The sequence below is a fragment of the Mixophyes fleayi genome, chromosome 3 (assembly GCF_038048845.1).
Source record: "Mixophyes fleayi isolate aMixFle1 chromosome 3, aMixFle1.hap1, whole genome shotgun sequence".
NCBI lineage: Eukaryota > Metazoa > Chordata > Amphibia > Anura > Limnodynastidae > Mixophyes > Mixophyes fleayi.
In genome coordinates, this window is record NC_134404.1 from 38,233,560 (window position 1) to 38,256,952 (window position 23,393).

General features: G+C 38.9%; 1 protein-coding gene across 1 annotated transcript in view; it reads right to left on the reverse strand.

Moving 5' to 3' along the window:
• Positions 1–2,958: 2,958 nt before the first annotated feature.
• GDF7 (growth differentiation factor 7) overlaps positions 2,959–23,393 on the reverse strand; it is a 28,798-nt gene continuing 8,363 nt past the window's right edge. The window contains exon 2 of the mRNA XM_075200493.1: positions 2,959–5,396. Coding sequence (XP_075056594.1) covers positions 4,483–5,396 — 914 coding nt within the window. The 3' untranslated portion in view covers positions 2,959–4,482. The remainder of the gene's footprint in view (positions 5,397–23,393) is intronic.

A 23,393-nucleotide genomic window follows, 5' to 3' on the forward strand; every position in this document is an offset into this window, starting at 1 on the left:
CATTAGGTTTGTACTGTGACTCCTCAGAAATCCCCACAGCTCGGTATGAAAATGTTATACCTTCTTTGATAAATAAATTAAACATGTTTGATAAATAGGTTTGCTGCACGTTTCATAATATTTTCTCCTGTCAGTCACTGGAAAAGAAAGGATTAGAAAAATTTTATTAAACATAAAATACAAGGCACTTTAAGTGGAATTACCCTATAAAATAAATGACCAAGGCAAGCAATCCGTTATGTAGCACGTACTTAAGAATTAGGAAATAGCTTGACTCGTTAGGTGGTATTAAACTAAACCCCCCAGTGTGTGACATTTAAGAAAGCTAGTGCACATGACGGGGATGAAGGGGGGCGAGAAATTTGCAAAATGTTCTAAAAATGAAAAGTGGAGGTGTGGCCTATAGTAACCAATCAGATTCTAACTACCATTTCCTCGAATGTACTAGATAAATTATAGCTAGAATCTGATTGGTTGTTATGGGCAATACAACTCAGAGAAACCCATTAGATTATTTTTTTTTCCTAGTGCATTGTAGAATATGAATATCCTGTTCTGTTTTTGCCATGGATTACAGAACCTCTTTTCCTCTGTAAATCAGATTTTATAAATACCCTACCCCAATCTCCAAAAAATTACTCATTATGGCTGAAGAGTTTAGAAAATCAAAAAGGATCATTTACTTAAAATTCAGAATAAAACATTACGTGTGTATTCTAGTAGACAAAAAAAGGAACTACAAAGGATTCATTAAAGTACATTTGTTTCACTACATTTAGCTATTAAGGGACAATTTAGGAGTAAGCAGACAGAAGCGAGGGAGCCTGCTGGATAGCCAGACCCCAGTTTTGGGTGGAATTATATTTTAAATAATGAATTTGATATTTATTATTTCAACAAGCCGAAGACTTTTCCTCTATTTGTGATGAAATACTGGTCTACAAATAATGTCCATGGTATCATGCATTATACCCCATTCATACTGCACCAAAATCCCGGGTTTTTCCTGGGTCGAGCTCAAACGACCCGGGTCTTGGTGCAGTATGAATGGTACAAGTGAAAAATCCCGGGTCTAAAAACCAGGGTCTTCAACCCGGGATTTATCGAGGGGTAATTCCCGGGTCGGACCCGGGTCGTCTGCACTATGAATGGTGCAACCCGGGTTTTTGCATAGGAGAGAGAGAGAGAGGGAGAGGGAGAGAGAGAGAGAGATTGATTTTTTTTTCTTCCATATTCCAGCTTTCAGCCAATGAAAAGTGCTCTGGTGATGACTCCCACAAATTGCCAGGGCACAGACTTGTGCAGTATGAATGGGGTCAACCCAGGAAATTCCCGGGTCCAAGGTGCAGTATGAATGGTGTTTCTGAGCTGGGACGCTCCGAGCCCCTGCAAAAACCCGGCTTCAAAAACCCGGGATATTGCAGGGGCGTCAGTATGAAAGTGGTATTAGTAACAGTGTAATTTGGATACAAGAGTCTGTACATAATTTATATCTCTAACATCTGATTTGAAATAAGAGAACAGGACCAGAGGTAGGCAACATATGGCTCTCTGTTCAATGTGAAAATCCCATAAACCAGGGGGAGGCAAGGCATGATGGGACTTGTAGTTCCACAGCGACTGGAAAGGAACCAGTTGTCTAAGCTTGCGATAAACACACAAAACTAACTTAGAAAGCTGTGGATCAGGTAAATACTGTAGCAGTAGATTGTTATTTGAATGTGTTTTGTATGTCCTGATTGAATTAAATGTCGCTTAAGCCATATGACTGTAAGGCTAGGTACACACTGGAGCGTTTTAGTCCAATAATCGGCCAAATCAACCAACATACGCTTGTTCGGTCAGAAGTCGGGTTAGTGTGTATAGTGACACGAAAGTCGTTCCAAAATGTCGATTGTCGGTTCATTTGGTTGGTCGTACTGTTTAATATTTTCCGACCAATCACTGACCGATCATGTAGTGTGTATGCACTCAGGATCTCCATAGAGTTTACAGAGTCGGGCTCTTTTCAGCTGATGCTAGCAATGAATGTCCCGGTGAATAAATGTAGAGAGTGCAGTAGAAGGAATAATTAATTTGTTCGTTCTGAGACAGAATGTTTAGTTTCAGAGTCACAGAAGCTAACGAAATTCGCTAGGACATGTGGATAACTATAACAAGGCGGTTTTAATCAGTGTGACAATGTGACAAAAATGAATGAATATTGTGCTGTCATTCTCTGAAGACTAGAGGACCAGATGAAGAGCACAGATCTGAAGGTAAATTGTGTCACTGTGTATGGATGAATCGTCAGACTGATCAGACCTTCAGTCGTAGGTTCAATTGTTTGAGATAACACGTTGGTTGGAAAATTCTTCAGTGTGTACCTAGCCTAAGATCCGACACTGTCTGTCTCACCTCTGGGGAGTTGTCGCTTAAGTTACTTGGTAATGTATCATCGGATACAGCATTACAGCATTAAGGATATATTCCCTGTGTGTATTATTTTAAGCATTACAGTATGCTAATAGTTATAATGATAATGGACATCGTCATTGGAACAGCGAAATTCTGAATGTAGCCAAACAAATGTTACCTCTATCTACGTGTGGGGATGTACGTGACAACTGTGTGTCAGCTGGAAGGGCATGCTGAGACTTGTAGTCTCACAACAGTTGGAGAACCACTGATGCTGTCTCCCAGTGCATGCTGGGACTCAGGAGCTCCACAAAAACCTTTGGTTATATTATTAGATAAAGCTCAAGAATTCATAAAACAATTCACTAACATAAGATAAAAGTCAGCTTAGATACCAACACGCTCACAGAAAAGCGACTGCTTCAAAATATACTAAAAAATAAAATAGCTTTTGCAAAAAATAAATGTATATTTTTATAATATGAATTTATTTAGTTTAATTATATTTATTTATACATTTATTTTCTTTGCAAAAGCAGTTTTATTTATGTACACAGCATACTTGTTGAAAGTGTTGACATTAGGACAGATTGATATGTGTGCATTTAAATTAATAGTTCCCAGAAAATATGTAAATGACCATGTGAATGTTTAGCGGTGGAACAATGCTGTATAATGTTATATAGCATATGTGATATATTATATCTAAGCCTTTAGTTATCCAATAACAGCTCAAGCTGTTTCCTGGCGCCTGGCCCCAGCACTATTAGGTATGGAGTACAGTACGGTATATCCTGCAGTGACTTCAAATGCTGACCTGTATTACCTCTATGCCCTGGTTCCTCTCTGTGGATGAATGATGTTACCTGGCTGACGAGTTTTGATGAATTAGGGTCATTGAGTCGAGATTCTGAACAAATTATTAGAATTGCCTTTCCTTTGTTGATTTATATGTAATCTGCCGTTTCCCCAAATATGAATATTATTTATAGGCTAAAAGTCATGTTCATTTTTGACATTTTTGTAGGGCACGGCTTCCTCAGTTCTTACAGAAAAAAAAGAAAAAAATCTATTACAATTTAAATCTCTCTTTCTATCACCCAGAGGCAAGGGGTAGAACTATAGCTGCTGTAAAACTACAACCAGTCAACTTCTGGCTCTCCAACGGTTGTAGAACTGAAAGTCCCAGCATGTCACAGAGCAACATTTCAGAACTCTTCTGCGGAATTAATTCTGCGTTTGGGTGCAGAGTTTTGCCAGTTTCTTTTGCGGAATTTCTCCTTAAAGGTTCTGAGTGGAATACTCCGAACTACCCAATTCTACACATATAGTAGAGTAGAATTAATTGACACATCTCTAGATTACACCCATACAGCATTGATGACTTGGGTGTACCAACATGGTGGCTGTATTAGATTTGAACTCCAATTGGTATGGAATATTTTATTAAAAAAAGAAAAGTAAAGGAATGAGATCTATTTTTTGGGAAACGTGTTATCTAAAATGTTAAAAAAGTACAGAAATAGTGATAGTGTCATAAACACAGACATGATTACCATGTTTTTCCTCCTACTGTCACTGTGAGGAGCGTTGCTAAATAATTTAATTAAGAAGGGATACCAAAGGGAAGTGTTGGAGAATATAGGGGTACTTTAATAATTGTACTTGAGCATTGTTTGGACATGATGATCCAAATTACGGAATCCCTTTGTCTGGAAAACTAAGCACTAAGATCGTAACCTGTATATTTTCCCCTTTGGAATGATTTTCTTACATACTCTGTGATTTACTCTCCAGTCCAATCTGATAAACATTTTCATTGTAAACTATTGTAACGTGTATTTTACCATAACTACCTCCTTTACTGAAATTCAGCGGATCATATATAGTCTCGTGCCTGTGAAATAGCTACGTCTGTCATTAAGGAAGATAACACATAGTGACACACAGGAGAATGTAGACAATTACACACTTATCTTTACCTCTGCTTGCCTTTTTTGTTTTTATATGAGTTTTTTTTGTTTGTTTTTCGTTTTTAGTTAGAACATACACATAACACAATCTTAAATCTGTATAAAATAAATGCTACCTGCAGCCACAGTTTTCTACTACCATGTCCTCATACTGCTTGTAGACTACATTATTCCCAGAGTCTATGTACAATATACTGATGGGGCTGAGTTTGGAAGGAACACAGCAGCTTGGTGGGGTGGACTCGGGGTCCATCGAGTTCATTAAAGTCTGGATAATGGCATGGTTGGTAGGCTCCAGGTGGGACCTCAGTGGGAAATCACAAACGCCCTCACAGTGATAAGCTTCATAATCCAAGGGGGCAATGATCCAATCATCCCAGCCCAGCTCCTTGAAATTGACATGAAGGGGCTTCTTACTACATCTTGTTTTAGCCCTCTTTCCTTGACCTTTATTGTGACTTGTCCTAGTTGGGAGAGTTGTCCGTTTTCTTCTTCTTTTAATTACGGACCTTTGGCCATATTCTGGAGAGTCTAAACTTTTTGGGTTACCCTTGGACTTAATTTTGTCTCTTATCTCTTTAAAAAGGTTCTCTCTCCTCTTAGAGTAAGAAGAGACCACCAACAGAGCTTTCTCTGGGTCTACTTGGCCCAGCCGATGAAACCCCAGTTGGGCCGGTGGCAGGTAGGTCACTGTGAGATCCGAGACCATCTTCAACGTAAAACACAGAGGTTCACCAGGGCTCTTCCTGCTGTCCATGGCCTTCAAGACATTAAAGACCTCCCACTTTGAGAATGTGTCCAGCAGATCAGCAGACCGAGAGTCTAGAAGCTTAGCCTCTTGCCAAATGGTGGCACAGGTGTACAGATAGAGGTGCACCAGACTCCCGGACTCAGGGACAACAAAGCTTATGTTTTCTGGAGCTTTGCGCAGAATCCTCAGCTCGGCTCCTACTATCTCATCCAAGGCAGACAAAGTTCTGGTGTCAAATATGTATTTCTGTTCCAACGACTGAGCAGAGACTTCATCTGGAACAGATAAAGAAACACAGGACCTTAAAAACCATCACATAAATAGTTCAGAATATGTACAAAACACCAAAGCCTGCTTTAGGACCTCATAGGACCTTAATAATATAGCATGATGGAAATTCATTATTGCAGGTAGAATACATATGTGTTAATAATATAGCAAGATGGGAATTGATTGCTGTATGTATAATGCCCCTGAGTGAATGTTATAGAATGATGTCAATACCCATGTTAATAATATAGCATGATGTCAATTAATTAAATATGTTGAAGGAGACAAAACAATTGCAGACAAAATAAATGACTGTCTGCTCTGCATTTACTGGTGAAGATTCACAGGGGTCACCTAAACCAGGGGTAAAAGATATACCCTACTGTACTGTGAAGAATGATATATTTAATAAGAGTTCTTACATGAACGCTCAAAATTAAAAGTGGACAGGTCAATGGGCCCAGATAGCAAACCTCCAAGAGTGGTAAAAGAACTAAGAGTAGCACTTGCAGGACTATTAACCAATAGATGCTGACAGGCATTATTACAGGCAGCACTGAGCCACATGGGTTTGATAATGACCAGGGCCCTATCTGTATGGAGTTTGTATGTTCTGGAGGCATGGTATAGAGCTATGTGAGGATGGTGACACAAGCAGTACTATCTATCTGCTTCTAATTGCATGCCTGCTTATTGACCACACCCCTCGTTTATTAGGATCAGGTCTAGATTAGGACAAGTTTCAGCTGTCTATTTAATAATTTTGGTGATGCAGAGGATAACTTTGCTGCCTCACTCTGCTGGGGTCATAGGTTCTGTGCTGAACATGGCTCTACCTGTATGGAGTATGTATGTTCCCCCCTGTGTATACATGGGTTACCGCCAGGGAACTCCGGTTTCTCCAACCACCCACAGACATACTGGTAGGATAATTGACTTCAGATGAAATTAACACTAGTGCCCGTGTGTGTGGTAGGGGATATACTGTAGATTGCAAACTCCGCTGGGACAGGGACTCATGTGAATGATAAACATTTTCTGTGTAATATGTAAGTACTATATAAAATGTATTAATAAATAAATGCCAGAAAATTGGTAAATGTAGTTCAACTGCACAAAAAAAGGCAATATAGACCTGTGAGAGGGAACATTAATGGAATCACTTAAAAAAAATACTGTTGTCTATTTTGGGTCAGACAAACTACAAGGTCCAAGGTAGCATGGATCTCAAGCAGGGCAGGGCTGGCTAATTTTAGCCCAGTGGTCAATATTGGACTCATCAGCCCATTAGGAACATTTTAAAGGAAGAAAAATGGAGGTGGCCCAGTGGTCCAGCCCAAGGTAGCCCACTATGGGGAACAGATGACCCCTTGCCCTCCAACAATCCAGTCTGCCCCTGATGTCAACCCAATCTAGTGGATTATTTTGACTCAGTAACTAAAGCAACAGATCAGTAAATATTGCTTATTTCCATTGTAGCAAATTTTACACATTAACCCAAAATAAATTAATTCAAAAACTGTAAATGATTGTATTTGACTCAAATACAGTGTAATTGATAAATGTTTGGCTACAGCACAGGAGACAGAGAGGTAGATTTACCAAAACGTCTAAAAGTCTAAGGGCTAGATTTACTAAGCTGTGGGTTTGAAAAAGTGGGGATGTTGCCTATAGCAACCAATCAGATTCTAGCTGTCACTTTGTAGAAGATACTAAATAAATGAAAGCTAGAATCTGATTGGTTGCTATAGGCAACATCCCCACTCTTTTAAACCCGCAGCTTAGTAAATCTAGCCCTAAGAGTCTAGCTATCATTTATCTAGTACATTCTAGAAAAGGATAGGACGAATCTGATTGGTTGCTATGGGCAACACCTCCACTTTTCCTTTTTAGAAGTTTCAGAAAATCTAATCCAGACTGTTGTAGTCAATGGTGTAAGCTCAGAGGAACGGCTGGTAGCCAGAGGAGTACCTCATGGCTCAGACCTTTAGATGATACGAAGGAAAGCCAACAGTGTAGTCAAGCAGTAGGAATAGTAGAATACTTGGTTGTATTGGAAGAGGTATTAGGAGCAGGAGGAATGAATCAGAGAAGATGCTACATAAATGGTGCATGGGCTGCATAACAAACTTAGGACCTGAAGAGCTGAACATTTCCAGCTTTGAGGAGACAAGGGACAGGGGTGATATGATAGAAACATTACAATATATCTAATACAAATTACTAACAGAGTTTGGGAAGGCAGTGCTTTTAAAAATAATCAGGATCATAATAAGGATTTCTAAAATTAGAGGGAGGTAAGGTAACATAAGAAAGAAATTTCTTTCAGATCCACGGAATAGGATCCTAGAAGTTGTGGTGGGAACTCTTACCATGATAATTCTACAATGCATGGGGCATATTACTAATAGACATAGATCCGGGGCAAACGCAGGATTTGTATAGGGTCGTTTCCACACCATCCCGCCAGTGGGCGTGACCAGCATGTATGTGGGCGTGGCTATAATTTTAGACAGTGCTTGGATGCTCTCTAACTCTTACTATCCCCATAATATACATGGCCAATGCTGCGTGCGCTACTGTAAGATCTCTCTTTTCTAGTGTTGATGCCAAAAAGTTTAATCTTATTCTCATCAGACCACTGAATCTTCCTCCACCTGGTATGTGGATCTCGCACATGATTTATGAAAACTCTAAGCAGCACTTCATTTGATTTCTCTTCAACAATGGCTTTTTTTGCCTCCTCCTATTAAGCTTAAACTTGTTATATTCTTCCACTGGATGATGCTTTTCAATAAACTTTGGATGTCCTATGAATTTTCATCTCTTGCACATCCATGTGTAACCTCTTTATTAGCCAAACAAATCCTCAGAATATTTATGGTAACAAAAAAAATGCGTTGCTGGGCCCATGGCTAAATTTCACCGTGCATGCTCAGAAGGGGGCCTGTTTTTCTCTTCTCAAAGCGGAGTGAAGGCCCCTGGAGTGTGACCTGGCATTGCTTGGTGCTGTTGGGGCTGCACCCCCTGGAAGTAGTTCCTCAACTGGCCACATTGATGCAAGAACATTGTGGTGTTCAATTCGCCCCTGTACGAATAAGTTCATACATTCAACTCACTGGTAAGAATAAACTGATAGTTTGATAGAATAAACTGATAGTTTGCCAGAATGAACTGATAGATTGATAGAATAAACTGATAGTTTGATAGAATAAACTGATAGTTTGACAGAAAGAACTGATAGTTTGAAGAATGAACTGATAGTTTGAAGAATGAACTGATAGTTTGATAGACTGAACTGATAGTTTGACAGAATTAACTGATAGTTTGACAGAATTAACTGATAGTTTGACAGAATGAACTGATAGTTTGAAGAATGAACTGATAGTTTGAAGAATGAACTGATAGTTTGATAGACTGAACTGATAGTTTGAAGAATGAACTGATAGTTTGAAGAATGAACTGATAGTTTGAAGAATGAACTGATAGTTTGATAGACTGAACTGATAGTTTGAAGAATGAACTGATAGTTTGATAGACTGAACTGATAGTTTGGTAGAATGAACTCATTGTTTGATAGACTGAACGGATAGTTTGATAGAATGAACTGATAATTTGCTTTGTGTGATGGGAATAAATTATCATGTAAAGGATGAAACTGTACTAATGACAAAGAATGATGAGAAATAATGAATGTATATTGAATACACTTATTGATATAGAATAATGAGGATGAATTACTGAATGCAGAACAGACCTGTGTTAATCAAATAAAATACTGTGAATAAATGTTTGTACGTAAAAAGCATCTATGTTAATGATATAGAACTATGGGAATTATTTACGGTGTTTAGAATACCCCCTGTGTTTATATTTATAATGCACATCATTTTTTATTCATTATTGTATATAGTATGCACTTCTATTAATAATATAGAATGAGGAAAACAATTACTATATGTAGGATATACATCTGTTAATGATATAGGATGATGGTAATCAATATCTGTAGTGTTGATAATAATATGACGGTAATTATTTATGTAGGATACACGTGTGTTAGTGATATAGAATAGTGGAATAAATGACTGTGTATAGATTACCCTTGTGTTACAATTCGACTCTACCGGGCTATCAGTGTGATAAGGGCAATTATCTGGAAGGAATCCCAGACAGTCAGGGCAACCCTGAGAGTTACAGTTACGTGGGGAAACTGTGCAGAGACAAAAAGAGCCCGAGCATTTTACAAATCTGTGCTTGTATAATCTCTTGTATTAATAACATAGAATGACAGAAATTAATTGATGTATGTAGGGGCTGACTGGTAGAGGGTGTCAGAGTAGGAGGAGCCTGCTGCCACCACTAGGCTCCTACACCGGCGCCTAGAACTGCTTCCTTCTGGGTAACTTTCGCTGCTGGTGTACTCCCTTACTGGGTACCTGGGTTGGTACCCCTGACCTTTTCCTTTAGATCAGGAATGCTGTAGATGGTTCCCCCTGGCCTATCACACTGGCCAGAGGGGCAAAGTAGCGGGCAGAGCGTTGGTACTGGAATGCTGGGTCCCAACCTGAGAACAGCCGGACAGCCTCCTTTTCTGACCAGGTCCGTGAAAGTCTTAAATATTTCATTCAAAGATTAACATCAGGATGTGAGATGTTCTCTAAACTTGTACTTAACAAAATTTACACTACTCTGTGATATCCTAATGTTGTTTCATTGTTCAGATCTTTCCTTCCACTTTAACAAGGCAGGATAACAGGTAAAGACACCCTGCTCTGTTTTCAGGCTAAAAAGATGTGATGGTCACTTCACATGAAAATAATTAATTAGCATGAGGCTTCCAATAGTAAAATTACAAAATTTTAATTTCCTCCCCTGGCACTGTTTCAGAAATAAATGCATTTCCTATACCGAAATACAACATAATATTAAAAAATCAGTACATTTGCAATTACATAAATTGGCGTCCTGAACTATTAATTTAAATATATTTATACAATACGTTATTTATAAGTGATCCAGCCACAGTACCTATGTTATATATAGAATGATGGGAAATAATTACTTTATGTAGCATGTACCTTTGTTATGTATAATATGATGGGAAATAATTATTGTTTGTAGATTGTAACTGTGCTATATATAGAATGATGGGAAATAATTACTGCATGTAGACTGTACCTGTGTTATTTCTATAAAATGATGGAAAATAATTACTGCATGTAGAAAGCACCAGTGTTATTCATATAGAATGATGGGAAATAATTACTCTACAAAAAATGTCTTAATTGTATAGCATGATGGCAAATAATTACGGTCTGTAGAATGCACCTGTGTTATTTATATAGAATGATGGAAAATAATTATTGTCTGTGGAATTCATCTATGTTAGTTATATAGAATGGTGGAAAATAATTCCTATATGTAGAATGCACCTGTGTTAGTTATATAGAATGATGGGAAATAATGACTCCATGTAGAATGGACCTATGTTTGTTATATAGATAGATGGGATGGGAACAAAATACTGCATGTAGAAGGCACCTGTGTTATATATATATATATATAGAATGATGGAAAATAATGACTGTATGTGGAATGCACCTGTGTTAGTTATATTGAATGATGGGCAATAATAATTACTGCATGTAGAATACACATGTGTTACTTATATAGAATGATGGGAAATAATTACTGCATGTAGAGTGCACCTGTGTTATTTAAGTAGAATGATGGGAAATAATTACTGTTTGTAGAATTTATCTGTGTTACTTATATAGAATGATGGGAAATAATTACTGCATGTAGAGTGCACCTGTGTTATTTATGTAAAATGGTGGGAAATAACTGCTGCATGTGCAGTCATGGTCAAAGGTATTGAGAATGATACAAGTATTTTTTTTCACAAAGTCTGCTGCCTCAGTTTTATAATGGCAATTTGCATATACTTCAGAATGTTATGAAGAGTGCTCAGATTGCAATTAATTTCAAAGTCCCTCTTTGTCATGACAATAAACTTTATCCCAAAAACAACATTATCACTGCATTTCAGCCCTGCTATTAGAGGCCCAGCTGACCTCAGGTCAGTGATTCTCTTGCTAACACAAGTGAGAGTGTTGACGAGGACAAGGCAGGAGATCACTCTGTCATGCTGATTAAGTTAGAATAACAAACTGGAAGCTTTAGAAGGAGGGTGGTGCTTGAAATCATTGTTCTTCATCTGTTAACCATGGTTATCTGCACAGAAACACGAGCAGTCATCATTGCTTTGCACAAAAAGGGCTTCACAGGCAAGGATATTGCTGCTAGTAAGATTGCACCTAAATCAACCATTTATCGAATCCACAAGAACTTCAAGTAGAGAGAGTCAATAGTTGTGAAGAAGGCTTCAGGGTGCCCAAGAGCGTCCAGTAAGTGCCAGGACCGTCTTGTAAAGTTGATTCAGCTGCGGGATCGGGCACCACCAGTGCTGAGCTTGCTCAGGAATGGCAGCAGGCAGGTGTGAGTGCATCTGCACGCACAGTGAGGCGAAGACTTTTAGAGGATGGCCTAGTGTCAAGAAGGCCAACAAAGAAGTCACTTCTCTCCAGGAAAAACATCAGGGACAGACTGATATTCTGTAAAAGTTACAGGTATTGGACTGCTGAGGACTGGGGTAAAGTAATCTCCTCTGATGAATCCCCTTTCAGATTGTTTGGGGCATCTGGAAAAACGCTTGTCCGGAGAAGGAAAGGTGAGCGCCACCATCAGTCCTGTGTCATGCCAACAGTAAAGCATCCTGACACCATTCATGTGTGGGGTTGCTTCTCAGCCAAGGGAGTGGGCTCACTCACAATTTTGCTCAGACATGAATAAAGAATGGCACCAAAACATCCTCCAAGAGCAACTTCTCCCAACCATCCAAGAACAGTTTGATGATGAACAATGCCTTTTCCAGCATGATGGAGCACCTTGCCATAAAAGTGAAAACTAAGTGGCTCAGGGCCCAAAACTTAGAAATTTTGGGTCCATCGAAATTTTTGGGTCCACTCCCCAGACCTTAATCCCACTTGAGAATTTCTGGTCAATCCTCAAGTGGGGGGTGGACAAACAAGAACCCACAAATTCTGACAAACTCCAAGCATTGATTAGGCAAGAATGGGCCATCAGTCAGTATGTGGCCCAGAAGTTGATTGACAGCATGCCAGGGTGAATTGCAGAGGTCTTCAAAAAGAAGGGTCAACACTGCAAATATTGACTCTTTGCATAAACTTAATGTAATTAACAATAAAAGCCTTTGACACTTATGAAATGCTTGTCAGTTTACTTCAGTATACCATAGCAACATCTGACAAAAAGGTCTAAAAACAATTAAGCAGCAACCTTTGTGAAAACCAATACTTGTGTCATTCTCAAAACTTTTGCCCATGACTGTACAATGCACCTTTGTTAGTTAAATTGAATGAGTAGAAGTAATTTCTGCATGTAGAATGCACCCGTGTTATTTATATGGAATAATGGGAAATAATTACTATTTGTAGAATTAATCTGTGTTACTTATATAGAATGATGGGAAATAATTACTGTATATAGAATGCACCTGTGCTAATTGTATGTCATGACAGGAACTATTTGCTGCATGTGGGATGCACCTGTGTTAGTTATATTGAATGACACAGAGGCAGGAGGGGTGGCAGTGTTCTTGTCATTCTTCAGTGACATTGCTATCTGTAATTGCTTACACTGAAAGAGGAGCAAGGCAGTGTTCTTGTCCCTCTTAAGTCTCTGGTGACATTGCTCAGTGCCATTGCTCACACAGAAAAATTTCATGTGTAAAAGCCGAGCTGTAAAAAACAGTAAGACAGTAGAAGAAACTGTATGTTTGGAAATGGCACAAATCCCTGAGGAGAGTCCATCCATGAGTGGTATGTGTAATCCTGACCTGTCTGATAGTGTACCCATAAAGAAGGTCCCTTTCAGCATTTGTGCAGATGTGTGCCTGAACAGCTAGCTGAGTGTAGCCGGTGATACACAAATTGAGGAAGTCACTTTGGAATTGCAACAGAATGTGGGTGATGTGGGTGATGTTTGTGTAGATGACGAGGGCGCTAATGAGGATGTTGATGAGGATGATGTTGTTTGTGTAAGTCCTGCAGATCTTGCACATGATAAGAAGAAGGCCATTGTCATGCCTGGGCATAAGAGTAAAAAATCCACCTCCTATGTGTGAAATTATTTTTACCCAAATCGTGACAGCAGTTGTCTAGCCATTTGTAGTGTTTGTAAAGCCACAGTCAGTAGAGGTAAGGATCTTAACCATCTAGGAACCTCATCCATGTTACGCCATTTGAAGAGAGTTCATATGAAGCTTTTGGGTAAACCAGAAACTTCTGCTAAAAAAATAACAACAAGCAGTCCATCATCAGCTAGGACCCTTCTCTCAGCTAGATCCCGACACCTGCAATCTACACCCACAACACCATCCTCAGCAATATCCTCAGTAGCGATCGGAGTTAGTCCTGCATCCAAGTTGCTAAGGCAGCTCCACTATCATGGATTACTCAGAAGAATTCTTGAGCGTTAGTCCCACTGCTGCTGCTGCTGCTGGGGGTGGATCTTCATCCCAGAAGCAGACCAAGAAGAAGACTACTAGTAATTTACAACAATTGACTGTTAAACAATCCTTTGCAAGAGGAAGCAAGTATGGCAGCTGTCACCCAGTCGCACAGCAAATCACAGGCGCCATGGCGACTATACTAGTATCAGATCTGCTTCCAATATCCACAATTAATGCAGCTGGTTTAAGACAGTTATATAAGGTCCTGTGCCCCTGTTACCAAATTCCATCACAACACCATTTTACTACAAAGGCAACTCCTCACCTCTATCAGAAGGTTTGATAAAATGTAATTATTGGTCTACAAAATTTCCTTCTACTCACTGTACTCTTAACCACAGATATGTGGACAAGCGGAACTGGGCGAACTAAAGATTATATGACTGTGACAGCCCAATGGGTTGATGAATCACCTTCGGCAGCAGGGACAGCAGCAGCATCTAACAAACAATGTCGGATTTTTCAAAGGCAGGCTACTCTGTTTATCACCAGCTTCACTAAGAGGCATTCCGCTGACAACCTGTTAGAAAAACTAAGGGATGTCATTGCAACATGGCTTATCCTGCTTGGACTCTCCTGAAGATATGCGATTTCTGATTACGCCACCAATATTGTGAGAGCATTACAGCTGCGTGAATTCCATCACATTCCCTGTTGTACAACTTGGTGGTATCAAAAACTTCAGCCACAAAAGTGGTAGTCCTTGTCACTTTTGTTAAACTGTACATGTCCATTTTAACATATTTCCAAGGACAATTCCATCTTGCACTGTTTGACATTTATGCATTGGTCTATCAGCTTGTGTAACAGTTGAAAATTCAGGTGTTAACAGTATTATTAGGTCGCCAATTCACATGGTAGACAGCATGATTAGGTAGACTATTCAAATGTGGACAGTATTATTGTAAGGCTAGGGATATGGTTAAGGACAGGTCTAGAGACAGGGATAGGGACAGGTGTAGTGATAGGGACAGGTGTAGACATAGGGCCAGGTATAGGAATAATGATAGGGGGTAGGGATAAGGATAGGGCTAGGTATAGGAATAGGGACAGGTCTAAGGACAGGGTCAGGGAAAGGGATAGGCATAGGGACAATTCTAGAGATAGGGACATATCTATGGATAGGGACAGGGATAGGAACAGGGAAAAGGACAGGAATAGGGACATGGTTAGGGACAGGGTTAGAGTTATGGATAATACTGTCTACATTTGAATTGTCAACCTAATAAATACTGTCTACATTGCAGTTGTTGTCAATGTATTGTCGACTTTATAACCTTGTCTAGTCTGCTGCCCATCAATCATATTATGTCAATCCTACATAAGGGTGGGTGGGAGTTACCAAGGACAATTCCATCTTGCACCACTTTTCTGCCACTGTTGTGTGGCAATGTTTCATAGACGTGCTATGGACTGCTGTGTGTTTGTGCCTTTGCTCTGTTGTTTAGTATCCAGCCAGGTCACTGCAATCTTTGGTCGAAAGTGTATGAAAATAATATTGTGATCTGTGAGGTGGTCAAAATTGACTGGAAATGAATGGAAATTAGTATTATTGAGGTTAATAATAATGTAGGAAGAAAAAAAGAGCCAAATTTAGTGATTTTAGCATATTTTAGCAATTTTTTAAAAAAATACAGAACCAAAACCAAAACACATGAGGGCGGTTTTGCCAAAACCAAAACACATGAGGGCGGTTTTGCCAAAACCAAAACCAAAACACGAAGTTAATACAAATCCAAAACAAAAACAAAAACACAGGGGTCAGTGAGCATTCCTATCTATGATCTCTCGTGGTATCAGCTGCCTGAATTCTGCAGTCTTACAGTTCATTGACAGCACTGTTAGCTTAGCTGCCTTAAACCCATTGGTAGCTTGTTTTGTGGAGGCCCAAACAAACCAAGAACTTCAAAAGTGTCACTCCTTGTAGCTAAACTGCTTGGTTTGTTAAACTGTACCTGCTACCCCTCCCGTTTCTGTGTGAGTTTGTTAAACCTTTTTAAAATATTAACATTTTAGCAATTTTAAATAAAAATAAAAACATCCAAAACCAAAACACGTGAGGGGGTTTTGTCAAAACCAAAACCAAAACACAAAGTTAATAGAGATCCAAAACCAAAACCAAAACACGGGGGGAACATCTCTAGAAATAATGACTGTATGTAGAATGGACCTTGTTAGTTATATAAAATGATGGGAATTACTTACTGTATGTAGAATGCACCTGTCTTATTTGTATAGAATGATGGGAAATAAATACTGCATGTAGAGTGCACCTGTGTTAGTTATATAGAATAAAGAGAAATAATTTCTCTATGTAGAATGCATGTGTGTTAGTTATAGTGAATGATGGTAATTATTTACTGTATGTAGAGTGCACCTTTGTTATTTATATAGAATGATGGAAAATAATAACTGAATGTAGAATGCACCTGTGTTATTTATATAGTGTGATAGGGTGGACCTCCTTTGCCACCCAGTCTGTTGTGCTCTTGGGGACCGGATAGGCTAGCCTTGCCACCATCCCCTCTTTCTTTATCGCAAATGCGTCCTTTCACCGCAGTAGGAGGGACTTTTGCTGCTGCCAGCAAGAGTCTTCTTCGTGGCACCTAGGACCGCGTCCTTCTGGGTAAGTCTCACTGCTAGTGTACCCCCTTTCTGGTACACCTTGGCTGGTACCCCTGACCTCTTTCCCTCAGATCTGGGTTGCTGTGGATGATTCCCCCTGGCCTATCACACTTTCCATAGCTGCATGTAGCGGGCAGAGCTTTGGTACTAGAATCCTGGGACCCAACCTCAGAGCAGCCGGATAACGGATTAGATGTAGTCTAATCTGCAGGTCACAGGGATTATAGTAGGGCAAATAGTCGTCAAAGCAGGATCTTGAAGCAGAGATGTTTTATTAGATCAAGTGTACTAATAAGGACAGTTACATACACTAGTTTCAGGTACTAGTGATATCCAGAAGTACAGATGGCATAACATATTTCAGTGTAAAACAGGGCTCTTTAAATACAATTTTGGACACTACCTTGGCAGGAGGTAATCTAGCCTTCTCCCCCCCCCCCCCCCTCCCACCAATCCAGACTTATTCATGCAGCCTGCATGTGAAACAGTCTGGAGGGGATTAACACCTTTTTACTTAGCTACTAGCGGCGCCACTGCATCTGAGATTTTTTATTAAATGTTTATCATCCGGATATCACATTTCTATAATCTTACTTTGAACGCAATTTTGCTTGCAAAATTCACATTCATATGTGCTCTCTTGCATAGGCAGTCTACCAGAAAGTATAATAATATCCACCTGTCATTCAGACTGAACAGACGTTTTGGTCACTGAGCGATGAAAAGGTCTAATTGACATGAGATTACCTGTCTCTAGACAGTTGTAACCTCAAACATGACATACTGTCTCAGAAGTCCGTACATTTCCATAGAAAACACATACCACTATCAAAGGATAAGTACATTTGCAATGATATAAAGAAGTGCATTGCACTCATAATTAAAATAAATATCTTCAATAATTTTTTACTATGTGATTCAGCCACATTTAGAATGATAGGAAATAATGACTATACGTGGACTGCACCTGTGTTATTTACATAGAATGTTAGGAAATAGTATACGTAGAATGCACCTGTGCTAGTTATATAGAATAATGGGAAATAATTCCTGTATGTAGAATGCACCTGTGTTGTTTATATAGAATGATGGGAAATAATTACTGCATGTAGAATGCACCTGCGTTATTTATATAGAATAATGGGAAATAATTCCTGTATGTAGAATGCACCTGTGTTGTTTATATAGAATGATGGGAAATAATTACTGCATGTAGAATGCACCTGCGTTATTTATATAGAATGATGGTAGATAATTACTACATGTAAAATGCACCTGTGGTATTTTTCTAGAATGATGGGAAAAAAATACTGCATGTAGAATACATGAGTGTTATTTATATAGAATGATGGGAAACAGTAACTGTATGTAGAATGCACCTGTGCTAGTTATATAGAATGATGGGAAATAAATACCGCATGTAGAGTGCACCTATGTTACTTATATAGAATGATGAGCAATAATTCCCGCATGAAAAATGCACCTGTGCTAGTTATATAGAATGATGGGAAATAATTACTGCATGTAGAATGCACCCAAGTTACTTATATTAAATGATGTGAAATAAAAACTGAATGTAGAATGCACCTGTGTTACTTATATAGAATGATGGGAAATTATAACTGTACGTAGAATGCACCTATGCTAGTTATATAGTATGATGGGAAATTATTACTACATGTAGAGTGCACCTGTGTTATTTTTCTAGAATGATGGGAGAAAATTACTGCATGTAGAATGCACAAGTGTTATTTATATTGAATGATGGGAAATAAATACTGCATGTAGAGTGCACCTGTGTTATTTATATAGAATGATGGAAATAATAACTGCATATAGAATGTACCTGTGCTAGTTATATAGAATGATGGGAAATAAATATTGCACGTAGAATGCACCTGTGTTAGTTATATAAAATTATGGGAAATAAATACTGCATGTAGAATGCACCTGTGTTAGTTATATGGAATGATGAGAAACAATTACTATATATAGAATGCTCTTGTTTTAGTTATATAGAATGATTGGAAATAATTACTGCGTGTAGAATGCACCTGTGTTAGTTATATAAAATGATGGGAAATAAATATTGCATGTAGAGTGCACCTGTGTTAGTTATATGGAATGATGAGAAACAATTACTATATATAGAATGCTCTTGTTTTGGTTATATAGAATGATTGGAAATAATTACTGCGTGTAGAATGCACCTGTGTTCTTTATATAGCATGATGGGAAATAATAAATGTATTTAGAATGCACCTATGCTAGTTATATAGATTGATGGAAAATAATTACTGCATGTAAATTGTACCTGTTTTAATTATATAGAATGATGGAAAGTAATTACTGCAGGTAGAATGCACCTGTATTAGTTATATGGAAATATGGGAAATAATTAATGCAGGTAGAGTGCATCTGTGTTATTTATATAGAATAATGGGAAATAATAACTGTATGTATAATGCACCTGTGCTAGTTATATAAAATGATGTAAAATAATTAATGCACCTGAGCTAGTTATATAGAATGATGGGAAATAATAACTGCATGTAGAGTGCACCCGTGTTAGTTACATAAAATGATGGAAAATAAATAATGTATGTAGAATGCACCTGTGTTAGTTATATAGAATGATGGGAAATAAATACCGTATGTAGAATGCACCTGTGTTAGTTATATAGAATGATGGGAAATAATTACTGCATGTAAATTGTACCTGTTTTAGTTATATAGAATGATGGAAAGTAATTACTGCAGGTAGAATGCACCTGTATTAGTTATATGGAAATATGGGAAATAATTAATGCAGGTAGAGTGCATCTGTGTTATTTATATAGAATAATGGGAAATAATAACTGTATGTATAATGCACCTGTGCTAGTTATATAAAATGATGTAAAATAATTAATGCACCTGAGCTAGTTATATAGAATGATGGGAAATAATAACTGCATGTAGAGTGCACCCGTGTTAGTTACATAAAATGATGGAAAATAAATAATGTATGTAGAATGCACCTGTGTTAGTTATATAGAATGATGGGAAATAAATACCATATGTAGAATGCACCTGTGTTAGTTATATAGAATGATGGGAAATAAATACCGTATGTAGAATGCACTTGTGCTAGTTATATAGAATGATGGGAAATAATTACTGTATGTAGTATGCATCTGCGCTATGTATATAGAATGATGAAAAATATTTACTGCATGTAGAGTGCACCTGTGTTATTTATATAGAATGATGGGATATAATAACTGTACATAGAATGATCCTGTGCTAGTTATATAGAATGATGGGAAATGATTGCTGCATGTATAATGCATCTGTGTTACTTATATGGAATGATGGGAAAATATTCCTGCATGTACAATACACCTGTGTTAGTTATATAAAATGATGGGAAATAATTACTGTATATAGAATGCACCTGTGTTACTTATATAGAATAATAATAATCATCATCATCATTTATTTATATGGCGCCAGTAAATTCTGCAGCGCTTTACAATTAGGAACAAACCTTAATAAAACAATACTGGGTAATACATACAGTCAGAGGTAAGAGGGCCCTGCTTGCAAGCTTACAATCTATGGGGCAGTGGCAGTTTGAAACACAAGGGTACGTGCTTGCATATTGGACCAGCTAGAATACAAAGGTAAAAAGTATTGACTGTACTGTGTGATCAGTCACGCAGCAATGTTGGTCAGAGGGTTGTTGTCTTGTGTTAGCTGTGTAGAGGGTGGTAATAGGGTAACATAGGGAGATTTAGATGCTGGTTGAGGAATATCATAAGCTTGTCTGAAGAGGTGGGTTTTCAGAGAAGGTTTGAAGACTGGAGGAAAGTCTTATTTTGTGTGGGAGGAAATTCCACAAAGTGGATGCAGCCCGAAAAAGTCCTGTAACAGGGAATGGGAGGATGTGATCAGAGCGGAAGAGAGACGCAAATCTTGTGCAGAACAGAGGTGTCTCGTTGGGAGATATTTTGAGACAAGTGAAGAGATGTATGTCGGTGCAATTTTGTTGATGGCCTTGTATATTAGTAAAAAAGTTTTATATTGTATTCGTTGAAAAATAGGCAACCAATGTAGAGACTGACAGAGTGACTCAGCAGAGGAAGAACGGTTTGCAAGGAACAACAATCTAGCCGCTGCGTGCAAAATAGATTGTAGGGGTCCAAGTCTGATTTTGGGAAGACCAGTAATGAGGTAATTGCAATAGTCAATGCAGTAGATGATGAGTGCATGAATTAAGGTTTTTGCGGTGTCTTGTGTGAGATATGTGCGTATTCTGGAAATGGTCTTTAGATGTATGTAACATGATTTAGATATAGAGTTGATGTGGGGAGCAATGGATAGTTCTGAGTCAAGGATTACACCTAGGCAGCGAGCTTGCCGGGTGGGATTTATGGTCATGTTATCAACAAAAATATAAATGTCAGGCAGGATATTTCAATTTTTGGGTGGGAATTATTAATTCTGCTTTTGAAAGATTGAGTTTGCGAGTTGGCGAGAAGACATCCAAGATGAAATGGCAGAAAGACAGTCAGTAACGTGAAACAACACAGATGGTGAAAGATCAGGAGAGGATGAATAGATTTGTGTGTCATCCGCATAGAGATGATATTGAAAATCTAAAGGAGCTTATTAGTTTTCCAAGAGAAGTGGTGTAGATAGAGAATAGCTGAGGACCTAGGAGTGAGCCTTGTGGTACTGCAACTGATAAAGGAAGTGAAGCAGAGGTGGATCCAGACAAATTAACACTGAAAGAGCGATTAGATAGGTATGATGAGAACCAGGATAGGACAGTGCCTTCAAGACCTAGGGATTGTAGTATTTTCATGAGGAGAGAGTGGTCAACAGTGTCAAATGCAGTAGAGAGATCCAGGAGAATTAGAATAATGGCCTTCAGTTTTTGCTGTGATCAAATCATTGACAACCTTGGTCAGTGCAGTCTCTGTGGAGTGTTGGGAGCGAAAGCCTGACTGAAGAGAATCCAGTAGGTTGTTTGCTGTAAGAAAATTTGTGAGGTGAGTGTAGACTATTCTGTCGAGAGGCTTGGAGGGGCATGGAAGCTGAGAGATGAGGAGGTAATTTGAGAGAGATTGGATCAGAATTTAGGTTTAGGAGTAATCACTGCATGCTTGAATAGTGATGGAAAAATACCCATAGAGAGAGAGAGATTACAGATGTTAGTTAGAGGTGGAATGAGCACAGGAGACAGGGACCAACCAATTTGTGAGGGTATGTTGCTAGGGTTGATCAAGGGCAGTTGCTAGGGTTTGTTGAAAATGAGGTTCTGCCCTATCAGGCGATTAGAATGTAGAAATTGGGCAGAGGAGGTGCTGAAGATAGAGGAAAAACATTTGAAAATCAATAGAGTTTGTATTCCTGCGGTTGTGAGGAGGCTTGGAGGAGTTTGACACTGGGGAGATTAAAGAACTGGGGGTGAGCGAGTAGGTAAAAAGGTGATGATCAGAGAGGATGAAAGGAGTCTTAAGGAAATGAGAAACTGAGCATAGTCTAGAGAAAACAAGATCAAGACAGTGGCCATCCTGATGAGTAGCGGATTCAGTCCACTGGGAGAGGTCAAGTGAGGATGTTAGAGAGAGAAGTTTGGAAGCAGCATTGGAACGTGGATTAGCAATAGGGATATTGAACTCACCCATGATGACGGTGGGGACGTCTGAAGATAGAAAGTGAGGGAGCCATGCAAGAAATTGTTGGTGTGGTCCAGGGGGGCGATAGATGACAGCAACACACATAGAGAATGGGTTAAAAATCCTAACAGTATGTACTTCAAAAGATGTGAACGTGAGCGATGGGACATTTCATAGAACTGTGAGCGTGCACTGTGGGGAGAGAAGTAGTCCAACTCCCACTCCTTGTCTGCCTCCGGGTCTGGGGGTGTGGGTGAAATGGAGACCACCATGTGAAAGGGCTGCAGGTGAGGCAGTGTATGATTGCGTGAGCCATGTTTCTGTTATTGCCTGAAGGTTGAGGGTGTTTGAGAGGAAGAGATCATGAATGGAGGTAAGTTTGTTACAAACAGAGCGTGCATTCCAAAGGGCACAGTTAAAGGACTTTGGAAGAAGTGGGGGACAGGTGATGCATTTGAGGTTTGCTGGATTTCTGTAGCATTCAGATATATGTGTGTGGGAGAATTGAGGGGGACCTGGATTAGGTGTTACATCACCAGCTAATAGAAGCACTGGACAAAGAAAGATAGGAAAGATGATTGTAAGAAGTGTGTCCTTTTAGTTTCTGGCGACAGGGTGAGGCTGTTATATCTATTGAATATAAATAGGACAACAGTTCATGAGTGTTAAGTAGAGTTGAGTGAAGTAATGAAGGGGCAATGTGGACAGAGGTGTGTGTTGCAGGATGGGTGAGGGATGATATAGTCCTAAATATAATGCCATGAAAGGCGAGTAAGAAAAATAATTTGGCAAACATTTGGATTTATGCGTAAAATGGCAAAAAATTAGGGAATTAAAAGAATTATCTAGTTGCAATGTCCTGTGTAATCAGAGAAGTAGTGCAGAGTGAGGCTGCAGTATATGTAGTTTATTCCTGGATGTCTGGATGACATGGAGTAATGATGTGGGGAGCCATGTGGGGAAGTGGGTGGAAGTGTTGAATGGAGAGTAATAAAGAACAGGTGATGTAGTAGCTGAGTTATTGCATGGTCATGAGAAAGGAGAGTGGTTCTAACTCAGTTTAATTTCTTCCTACTTGTGATGGCACACAAAGCTTTGAGTAGAATTGAAAGTAC